Here is a 12107-nt window from a genome sequence, read left to right as displayed (position 1 = left end):
ATTTCTTGTAGCTTGGACAGATCTTCATAATATACTTCTTTTAATTTCTTAAATGCTTTGATCAGAAATGAAAACGTTAATGTAGGTTTTTAAATTATCGTTATTGGATATCTGAGTTTATACCTCATTGAAATGAACAGAGATTATTCACACCTTTCAGAACTATTGTTTCAGGCTCTCTGCAAGCTCAGTGAGAATTCGTTTTTTCAGTTACATTTGATTCATATTTTGAAGATTTTCTTCACACCCATAAGGCCTAGGGATCTTTTCTTAATGAAATCTTAGATTGTGGAGCACAAGGTGGCAACTCTGGGGAAATGAATGTATGCAGCATATCTGTGCAAGCCCCACATTTTGTTCCCTCTTTCTGCTGTTTTATATGCCTTAAAAATGTGCAGGATTAACTCAAAAAACATACAAGCCATTTGTTATGAAACTGAAAGTTTGGCATTAAGCACTGAAAAGTAAATGCATATTTACAGAATGTGAAAGCAAAAATGTCCAGTTGGTAAAGTTTTAGAAGTTTTAAAATCAAGATTTATTTTAATCTATATAGTATGGAGGCAGGAGGAGATGGAGCGCATTAACAACACTCTCACTGGAGCGGAAAGAAAGGCAGCCCTCTGTGCACTACTAGAACAAGAGACACAGCTGATTGCTTCCATTGGGAGACATAAACTAAATGCCGATGAAGAGAACCTGCAAAAAGCAATACTGTTCTTTTTGGATAAGGTCAGTGAAGTAATTGCAGTCTGAACATGAATGTACCCAAAGTTCAAAAACCTAATATTCACAAACTAGCAGACAGAAGTAAACCACTGTAATTATCTTGACTAGTTATGCAGAGTGCACACATTCATATTTGAGAATAGAATTGGCTCATTAATTATAGTTTTTAAGTCTTTATTCATGTTGGTGCAATTTAATGAACACCTCGTTTTTCCTAAGCAAAGGTTCAAGCTGCCACTTATTTCATAACTTGCCTAGTTATTTGAAGAGATATGAGAACAATGCATCATGTAACCTTATCATCTGTGCTTCAGTCTAGGCACAGCAGAATATAAGTATATTATAATAATGTCATTAACACTGAGTTGATGAATTTTGCATTATAAGAATATTCTGCTAAATGACCTAATTCTGCTCCTAGCGACATGAGTGACATTTCATTGTGTGTGTGTGTGTGTGTGTGTGTGTGTGTGTGTGTGTGTGTGTGTGTGTGTGTGTGTGTGTGTGTGTGTGTGTGTGTGTGTGTGTGTGTGTGTGTGTGTGTGTGTGTGTAAAAGACAAAGAACTGGCCAAACTAATTTAAATGAAATTTTGCGGGGGAGCAGGGAAACAAATAATGAGAATGTACTTGGAATGGGGCACTGAATGGCAACTTTTGGCATCAAACAAATTAAAATGACAAAGTTATAAATGCTTCAAAAACAAGGTTGATAGTGGAATTGGTAACTCCAAACTGAACTATACACCCTTTTTTTCCCCAAAAAATGACTATTGGAATAAATGTAAAATGCATTTAACAATCAGTGAATGTACTTATATAGAGATGTCTCCCCTTTCTCCTCCCTTGGGTTCCTGTCATGTTGGCTAACTAAATAAAAAAAACAAATTTTCTTTATATAAGAGATTTGGTTCTGAGCAGTTCACAGCACCTGTATGACTTCTTGTAGTAACTAATGACTCTTTGTAACCACAGATTGCTTATGAGTTTTGGCTCACGGGCAGAATGACTTGTTAGCTGCCCTTTGCTCTAAACATTTTAATCCGTAGGAGCCAGACGTAGCAGCGATTCTCAATGCAGCACAGGCTGCTCGATATTCCTGCCTTTTAGTTGTAAGGAAAGATTTACTTGGGGTTCAATGCATAAGAAAGAAAGTCAGGAGACTTTGGGTAACATCTTGGCCCCATTGAACTCAGTGTCAAAACTCCCACTGACTTCAGTGGGGGCAGGATTTCACTGCTGGATTTTATTCCTGTCTGAGTTTAGGAAGCTAACTTAACCGCTCTGTAATAGATGCCTTTGGAAACATTGGGCTTGAGTATTGTAATTCCCTCTTTGTAGGGCTCTCACTTGGGCTTCTCCATCGCTTTTGCTTATTCCAAATTCAGTGGCACCATTAACTACAGTGATTATATGATACTGCTATGTTGGTGATTATTTTACATTTACTGTAAAGGACTTGGCCGTGTCTGCATTAGAGGCCTGTTACTTTGTACTGACTTGTAACTGCAGTCACAACCCACTTATCATTTGAAGATCACACCATCACATTTGAAGTCTGCAAGCAATTGTACTTTTGTTGCAATGGTCTAGTGGTGTGAAACTTGCTCCCCCTATGGAATGTTTCTCATTTCATCCTTTCCTACTTCTAAATTTTAATTGTTACGGTGCTTTTAAGGTGTTTTTAGAATGACCACTCTTGGCCCTGTATTTATTACCTTCCCTTCTACATCCGTTCTCATTTAAAATTGGATTTCCTCATTCATTGTATGTGTTTGTGTTTTAAAAGGATAATACTTTGCAACAATAAAAACCATAATACAGCCATCAGAATGCTTGAGGGAAGTGCTATATGACTATTATTATTTACTGTTGCTCATGATGTTCATAGTTTTCAGCCTTTGTACTGTTCCTTACCGGCATTTTCTGCACCCATTCTATGTTGTCTCCTTTTTTCTTTCTTCTCTCTCTTCATGCCTGTGTTCTTGTATTGCTCTCTTCTGGTGCTCTGCTCTGCTTTTATGTGCTGGCAGCAGAGTGCAATAACAGTAGTCCTGCTCTCTGAAGCAATTTAGATAACAGGATTATTGTAAATTCCACATTGCTGCCAGCAAACTAAAAGGCAGGAGAGAGCTGGAAAAAAATCAGGAAGTTTTTAATTTTTTTCATCAATCTTGAGTATATGAAAACAGACCTGAAATCAGAGAACTTGAAATTAATTCTCAAGCATTGGCAATCTTGCTTTTCATACTGATTACATTAATATTTCTTCAGTGAGGAGCTGCATGTTACCTTTAGGTGCATCATTTCATTTTTATAATACCATGTTACAGTATGATCAGAAATTACACAAAAAACAGATTATACCAAGATTTTCATACTTTCTAAACTACTGCTGTAGATTTGGTGACCTTCTGCACTGTATAAAACTAAAACTGCTAGGTCATTTAAGCATTATGTAAATTTGTTTTAACTAGCTGTAATCAGCATTTCTTAAAGTGAACCTTGCACTTTGACTTTTCCTGGCAAAACAAATAATAAAATAAGAGGGTCAAAGGTCATGTTTTTCATTGGCGTGGGGATTAAAAATTGAATGCATATGCCCACTGGAAAATCATGTCAAAGAAATTTAACTATCTTACTGTAATATCAGAGAACTGACTGATTATTATTATTTTTTTTATCCTGCATCATTGGATTGTAATGGTAATGTAACCCTTACAACATTTTTTGAAGGATTTGTAGTACCATGCCCGCATGATAAAACAAAGTCATAACCTTTTGTCATGGTAGAGTAAAAAGTGCTTGTTTTCAATTTGGCAGGAGTTTACCAGCTCTAATTCAAAGATTTAGGATTTCATTATTTAGCCAGTCCTGTTTCCTTTCAGATTTCTTAATCAATTTTAGCTCCAGACCATTACAGTTAACAGTACCTCATTTAATTATAGCGCCACACCTAGTGACGATACACTTAAGAATCTGTCAAATTTTCAATGATAAATTCCTGTTTTCAATTATTTCTGCTTTTTTGTGCTTACATAACGTGCAAATTAATCTGTTTATTAAAATAAAGCTTCGCAGGCTTTAGTTCCTAATATGCACTAATCACATTTGTTATATGGCCCTTGTTGCCATATCAGTGTACCTCACAAATGTCATTAATTTATCCTCATAGCACGTCTGTGCATTAGGCAATAAGAAGTGTTTACTGCCTTGGCCATTCAAAGTGCTGTCCAAACACTAATTCAATCATAGAACCCTGTTCTGCAGATAGGAAAGTATTAATATCCTTATTTTACAGAGAGAGAAACTGAGTCACAGAGAGGCTAAGTGATTTGCCCAATGCTTCACAGCAGTTAGGGGCAGAGCTGGGATTAAAACTCACTGACGTGTTGTTTCCACTGTGATGATGAATGTGCCAACCACAAATTCATTTTTCATCATGTTCATCATGTCATTCTGAGTTATACTGCATGGCAATCAAGACTACATCCCTCCCAAGCAATGCCACCCCCAAAATGAGCCATTTCCCCCTCCCACTGAGCACATTTGAACAGATACTATTCCCCCTCTTCTATTGTGCCATGCAAGTCCATAATGTGAGCATACAAAGCATCTACTGCTGCTGCCTGGGTGCAACCAGCTGCCGCAGTTGTAGCTGCATTTTCTGGCTGATGGTACCGATCCAGCATACCCTCGCTGTCATAGATCCATTCAGGGGGAAATGACTCACCTCTGGCTTTGCAAAGGCTGTGAAGAGCACAGCAAGCCACAGTAATTTGGACAGCCTTATGACGTTCCCCAAGGTACAATCTGGACTGTTGAACAGCTGTGTCCCCTTAATTCTCGGTTTCCCACACACTCTAATCCAGACACACTGGTTAAGATAAAATAAGTACAACTACAGAAAGATAGATTTTTAAGAGATTGAAAGTGATAATGCATAAAAATCAGGATTGGTTACAAAAGAAAATAAGAGGTATTAGCTTGTGTATTACTAACTCAACAAGCTAAGTGAATTTAGAAGCGAAATTTGTGTCTCACCATACGCTGTTGTAAATTTCACAGGCTGATCTTTCAGACAGAGGTATGTATACACTGCAGAGTGAAGTCGATTTACTTTAAATTGACTTTCACCTGCCGAATTGTAGAAGTCGCAGGAGCATGATCACACCACGCTCCTTTCATCGGGCTCTTGCATCCCCACTTGCCACGCTTGGATCGACGTTCAAAGCAGTACACCGTGGGTAGCTATCCCACAGTGCAACTAACCACAGAGGCTTTTGGGAATCTTGTCGTTCTCCTATGATGCAACGAATTTCCTTCCCCTCCCTTCTTGTCCCAAACAAACTGAAAACACTTTTTTGCACCGTTTTTCTATGCCATGCGCACGCCATTGCCTGAGAGGCATGGAGCCCGCTTAGCTGTGCACTATCGTTGTGAGAATCACAAATACCTCATGGCTTATCCTGCAGTATTTTCAGGAGCCGCAGCACGGAAAATAGCAATGTTATGGAGGCTGCCCAGCCACTAGCCATAGAATGAAACAATTCCCATTTGCTGCAGGCTGTCACACATCATCTTCAATCTGTAGAGCACCGGTTCTGGTCCGGGGAGACAAGCAGAGAGTGGTGGGATTGCATCGTTATGAAGATGTGGGATGATGAGCAGTGACTGCAAAACTTTCGCATGCAAAAGGCCACTTTCTTTGAACTTTGTGCGGAGCTGTCCCCAGCCCTGAAGCATGTGAATACTCGCTTGAGACCAGCTCTGACAGTGGAGAAGTGAGTGGCCATCGCTTTGTAGAAGCTGGCAACCCCAGACTGCTAGCAGTCAGTTGGGAATCAATTTGGAGTCAGTAAATCCACTGTTGGAGCTGCTGTGATGCAAGTGTGCAAGGGCCATCAATAGACTTCTGCTACAAAGGGAAGTGACTTTGGGAAACATGCACGACATAGTGGATGGGTTTGCCACAATGGGGTTCCCAAACTGTGGGGGGGGCAATAGATGGGCAAGCATATCCCTATCCTAGCACCTGACCACTTTGCCACAGAGTACATAAACTGGAAGGGATACTTCTCAGTGGTGTTGCAGGCCTTTGTGGGTCACAAGGGACATCTCACTGACATCAGTGTGGGGTGGTCAGGAAAGGTGCATGACGCATGCATCTTTAGAAACTCGGGTCTGTTCAATAAGATACAGGTGGGCACTTTCTTCGCTGACCAAAAAGTAAATATTGGGGATGTTGAAATGCCAATAGCGATCCTGGAGGATCCTGCCTACCCCTTGCTCCCTTGGCTAATGAAGCCCTACACCACGCACTTGGACAGCGAAAAGGAGCATTTCAATAACAGGCAGAATGGTGGTGGAATGTGCATTTGGCCATTTAAAGGCCAGATGGAGATGTCTACTTACTGGGCTTGACATCAGTGAAAAGAACATCCCATCAGTTACGTCTGCATGCTGTGTGCTCCATAATTTGTGTGAAACAAAGGGTGAAGAATTCTCCCAGGGTTGGGCCATGGAGGCTGATAGGCTGGATGCAAATTTTGAATAGCCAGATTCCAGCGCTACGCTCAGAGCCAACCGCAGAGCACTTCGCCTACGGGAAGCATTGAAAAACCGGTTTTGCAATGAACCACAGTAATGTCTCTCCTGTGCCTATATCTTTCCCATCGCCCACCCTCACCCCAGTGGCCCCTTCTCCTTCTTTCCCCGCTCAAGCTATGAATGACAGATGTTTTTTAAAGCTGCAACTTTTTAAAGTTTTTAAAGTTTTTAAAGTTTTTAAACTTTTAAGTTTTAAGTTTAAGTTTTAAGTTTAAGTTTAAGTTTAAGTTTAAAAACTTTTTAAAGTTTTTAAAGTTTTTTAAAGCTGCAAAGCTTTATTTGTGACCTGTTCCATTGCGGGGAAAGGAGGATAATTTAACATTGTAAAGTGTCACCGTGCAAGAAACTGTGGTTGTGTGCAGTTCTTAAAGGGACCGTCATGTCTTTCTACTTGCCTCCACCGGTGTGGAGTGCAGCACATACTGCACCCTGCTCAGTTTCCTCCTAAAGCGCTTGGGGGTGGGAGCTGATAACGAAGTGGTAGGCAGTGGAGCGTTTTGGAGGGGCTGCAGAAAGAGTCTGTCCTGCTGTTGCTCTTCCTGGAACTCTACCAGATGCCTCAGCATGTTGGACTGATCTCTCATAATATGCAACATCTCCTGTTGCATATCGTGCTCCTGCTCCTGTGCTGATCTTCTGTGTTCCATGTCCATATCTAGTTTTTCAGACAAGGACATCCTCCAGGCTCTGAGCTCTGTGTCAGCAGCCGCAGAGGCGTTCATTAGTTCACTAAACATGTCATCCTACTTTTTTTTTTCTGCTTCCTAATCTGGGAAAGTCTTTCAGCTGGAGTTCAGCAAGGTGGGCTGAAGGCCGAAGTGTTGACTGCAAGAAAAGCAAAGCACAAAGTTGCCATTGTTAGCTGACGCAGAGTAATAAAAGAAATGTTACAATGTTAAAAGAACTCCCCTTCACATTCACAAAGCTAATCCAGATGCACATTCCAATCTGTAAGTAGTGGACGGGTCAGCATGGCATTCCAGACATGGTAAGCAACGGGCCCTTGCATCTATTATGGAGAGGTTTAATTAGCACTAAAATCCACAATCCACACTTGAGCAAGGAGAGCGATCCTTGGGCTCCCCTGTAACATGCCAAGGACAGATTTGGGAGGAGGTGGGCAAAAGAGATTAGAGTACGCTGTGGGTTAAGTGTAGCAACAGAAAGCATAGGGCAACCAGTATCCCGACCCTTAACAACAATACCAGTACGAGGAATTGTCTTGGGGAGGCGACCAGAGATGCCAACCATGGCCAAGGAATAACTCGGAGTGACTGTATTGGTTGGATATTTTAAATTTGCGCCATCTTCCCTAGTTGGCCATGTGTGATATCATGTACAGGCCTAGCCCTTATGCTGCTATGCTGTGTTCTGCGATCATGCCTGCTCATTTAATAGCAGAGTGGTGGGGTAAAGTTTCCTTGGCGGAAGAAATAAGACTGCCTTCCCCAGAAACCTTCTGCAAAGGATTACAGATTATCTAAATGAAAGTTTCCTTGAGATATCCGGAGAGGATTCACGGAGCATACCTCTGCACATAAATAGTCTGTTCCGGAAGTAACCCTCCACTGAAATTTGGCAACACCCAGGAAGCCCATCCCCTCAAAAACACAAACTCCTTTAAAGAAACTGGATTGGGGACTTAACCGCAAAAATTAGATTTGCCACACACACTCACTAGATGTGCCTTTCCCAGCATCTCAATCAGTCTCACTGTCCTGTGTGTGGCAGGGCTGCTCTGGCGTAACAAACAGGTCCTGGCTCTCAGGTAGAATGGGTACCCCACTCTCCTGCACCCTGCTCTCATCATCCTCATGCTCCTCATCCACAAAGTCTTCCTCATTCATTCTGAACTGGGATTCTGCAGAAGTATCAACACTGTGTGGTGGCACAGTGGTGGGGTCACCGCCAAGAATCTCATACAGCTCCTCGTAAAAGTAGCATGTTTTGGGCAAGGAGCCAGAATGGCTGTTAGCTTCCCTAGTTTTCTGATAAGCCTGCCTCAGCTCTTTGATCTTAACATGGCATTGCTGCACGTTCCTGTTGTGCCCCTTCTCCAACATGCCACGAGATACCTTCTTGTAGATATCTACGTTTCTTTTGCTGGCTCGGCACTGAGCCAGAACAGACTCTTCACGGCACACCGATGAGATCCAAGACCTCTGGTCGACTCCATGCTGGAGCACATTTGGGCCATGCAGTCGTCAGGAGCAGTTCAACTACAAAGCTCTCTCTACGCTGTCCAAACCGGAAATGGGCCTTGAGGGAAAGGGGCTATTTCCTGTTTACGTGGCCACATTACAGCTGAGCATGAATGTCCAGAGCGGTCACAACACAGCATTATGGGATACCTCCCGGAGGCCAATGGCGTCGATTTACATTGTGCTCTGCCTACACTGATGGAAATGCGACCCATGGAATTCGACTTCAGCACAATGCCACTTGCGGGAGTGGTTTTATTAGGTCGACTTTTACCGCGATTTACATCGGCAGAACTTACGTGCCAGTGGAGATGCATACTTTAGGGAGTCGACGTAAGCAGCATTACGTTGACCTCCATTGCCAGTGTAGACCACGCCTGGGATCACTTTCCCTTAGTTCTGTACTTTGAGAGATGGGAGGAGGACAGGTGAGGTGGAGGCCATTGTCTCTCATTTTTATACCCTCTCCCCTCTTCGAAGATTACCCCCCAGTAGGGTGCAGAAAAGCAGTCTCTTATTATGAGAGATTTGAACTATCCTTGAGATGAAATGTAAATTTCTTGTTTACACCTTCTTGGTGCTGAAGAATGGCTGTGTAAATCAGTGATCTGTCTTTAACACCTGACTGGGGTGCCAGGGAGTCTTTGTCTCTGAAAAACTGGTTTGGACCTGCTTGTCTGAACCTTGGAGTATGTTATAACAATGATACGTAGAAGAATCTTATAACTTCCCATACAATGTTAATATGCACATTTTACCAGGACAGTAATACTTAGCAGATTATGACTTTTCAAATTATACCTCACAAGGCATACTTTTACAGAATTTATCATAGTCTTGTAAAAGTGGTGACCATAATAATATAGACTGTCACACGCATCAATTACACTGGCATCCAAATGAGTTTGTAAACACCTCCAAGGAGATACTAATCTGCCAAAAGTGCATTCAACAACTGTTCTACACTTGCTGAGAGTGTAATTAAGCCTTTTTTTGCCAGGGCATCTTAAATCAGGGTATGGTTTCATAAGTCAAGACAAAAGAGGGTATGTGGGGTCCCCCAGAATAACTATGAGGACAGAAACACCATTTATGTGAATGTCATTTGGTGGCAATAGTGTCCCAGTTTGTCCATGAATGTAGACTCCTGAGTGGCAAAATATTCTGGCATTGTGAACTTTTCCTGTACAACCCACATTGACATTCATACATCTGCCGCTGGGGTCCACTACAGCTTGCATAACAATGGAGTAGTACTCTTTGTGGTTTATGTATTCATGTGCTCCTTGAGGAGGGCAAACTGTAAGCACATGAATCCCATGAATAGCAGTGCCACAGTTCACAAACCCCGTTCTTTCAAAGTCAGCAGTTACCTCTGGAATACCTTTAATGTCCACCACTTTGGGGTAAACCACACACCTGATTGCCTGTCTCTGCCCCTACTTTACCCACAGTCAACTTTCCAACCCCAAACTGGTTGGAAGTGAACCTGTTATAGTCTGGGGTAGCCAGCTTCCAGACAGTTATAGCAAGCCGCTTCTAGACTGGCAAAGGTGACCTCGTGTGTCTCTTGGAGGGTATGGGCAAGCTGCTCACAAAGCTCCAGAAATGTAGCTCTCTTCATACAAAAGTTCTGGATCAACTGCTGGTCATCCCAGGTCTGCATGACAATGTGGTCCCACCAGTCTGTGCTTGTAGCCCTACACCAGAAGCAGCAGTCTATATAGGGGGTATCAGCAGCTGTGCCAATTATACTGAGCAGCATTTGGCAGTGAGAGTCTGCAATGCCAGCATACTCCTCCTCTGCTGCTGTTGCCTCCTCTTGCAGATCCATCAGAAAATCCATCGGGCATCTTTCATGGGACAAAAACACCACTGAAATGTCCACTAGTGCCTTGCGGATACTCTGCCAGTTTCCTGATATAGGAACGAAAGCGCAAGCAAAAGGAGTTTGTCAAAAGGTGCCTCCTCCACGTTGCTTGCTCTGGTGGCTGGGAGAGCACAGAACAAAATGATTGCTTGGCAGATTGTATTGGCGGGCAGTTCAAATTTCCTGTAACGTGCAAGGTGAGCAGTAGAGTTTTTCCTCAGTGCGCCATGTTCGTAGGGCTACACCAGTGACATTCAGAGGGGTGGAGGCACTAGACACTCTGGGATATGGTTGATTTGACTTAGGTCTGTGCACTGCACTGTGCATGCCAGAGCCCTAGATTTGAGCATGGGTCAGAGAATTCTTAACCTAGGGTTAAAATGCAAGGTAGATGCTCAACACTAGAGTTCCTTGACATGGGTCAGCAGACTTGAGTCCCTCTAACCTTAGGTTTACATTGCTGTGTAGACCTACCCATACTCTCTTGAAATGGGGAAGTGGCACTAATACCGTTGGATCTGGGAGACAGAGAACTTTAGGTCCAGCAATAGCAACCCCTATTACAGGGCCTGATATTCCCCAAATTTCAGAATGGGAAGGCAAAAAATGCCAAGATCTACTATTATCAGAATTATAAATGGTTGACTGACTGACAGGGAAGATTGCCTGGACCCAACATATATGTAAACTACTGGCCATCTTTACAAATCAAGGATAACAATATTTCATCTTAAATAACAGCTCCCAGAAAATATTTCACAGCACAATAGGCTTTAAGAGCTTAAGCTTGCATTCCTTACAGGCAATACTCCCATTAACTTTAGTGGCAGTTTTGCCTGATTAAAAGGGCAGGATCAGATGAGCATGTATTCCAGTACCATTTCAGTAAGTTCATTTTAAACTAACAGAGCATTTCGCTATGGGAGAATGTCCTTTATTTTGTTGTAAGCCAGAATTATTATGGCCTGCTTTTTTTTAAACAAGTCATGTAATATTGAAACTTCAGTGTAAAAGATATATTGTGGAAATATTGATGGTAGAAAGAGCCTTCTGTATTAGAGAAGTGTTAAAGCTGAGTCTTTGTTTATTATAGTAAGACTTTTTGTGACACAACGTACCTTTTCAGCTGTTGATCAAAGTATAATATCTCTGATTGATGCAAATTGTTTCTGAAGTGTGCAGAACCAAAGAAATGGAAAGCATATGATGGAAAAATCACTGAAATGGATACACAATTTACACTCCGTGCCAGAGAACTACTTGAGATCTACCGCAGCATTAGTATGAAAAACCTCCCAAAAGATGAGAGACTGGATGTGCTGTTAACACTCAAACATACAGTGAAGGTACATTTTGTTCTTCCCCTTAAGTTTAGCTTTTGGCTATACCTTCCATACCCAGAGCCATAGTCATTTAATTGGTGCTGACACATCAGCAAGGTTTATCTCGGCAAACAGTTGTGAGGATGTGGTGGCATGAATGAAAGCCGGTGCACTAACCAGTGCTATTTCTTAAATTAGGAAAGGTCAATTTTATATAAATTCATTTTTCATTATCACTTTGTGTGATAAATATTGATTTCTTCAGATAATTTCTTAGTTACAACCCCCCCACTGTGGTTTTAAATTTGTGTTAAATTTTAATACAGTTTTAGTATGAAGTTTTATTATTACAGTAACTTGATAAAACCAGGACAGAT

General features: G+C 41.8%; 1 protein-coding gene across 3 annotated transcripts in view; it reads left to right on the top strand.

Annotated features, from left to right (window-relative positions):
- IQUB (IQ motif and ubiquitin domain containing) overlaps window positions 1-12107 on the top strand; it is a 40734-nt gene that overhangs the window by 15557 nt on the left and 13070 nt on the right. For all 3 annotated transcript variants that reach the window (XM_067563981.1, XM_067563980.1, XM_067563982.1), the window contains 2 exons: window positions 557-732; window positions 11584-11754. In XM_067563981.1, the coding sequence (XP_067420082.1) occupies window positions 557-732; window positions 11584-11754 (347 nt within the window). The remainder of the gene's footprint in view (window positions 1-556; window positions 733-11583; window positions 11755-12107) is intronic.

Source organism: Emydura macquarii, unplaced genomic scaffold (genome assembly GCF_026122565.2).
Source record: "Emydura macquarii macquarii isolate MOO-44397 ecotype Brisbane River unplaced genomic scaffold, CSIRO-AGI_Emac_v2 contig_2636, whole genome shotgun sequence".
Lineage (NCBI taxonomy): Eukaryota > Metazoa > Chordata > Testudines > Chelidae > Emydura > Emydura macquarii.
Note: the sequence above shows the minus strand (reverse complement) of the source record. Positions and strands in the feature narration are given on the sequence as shown.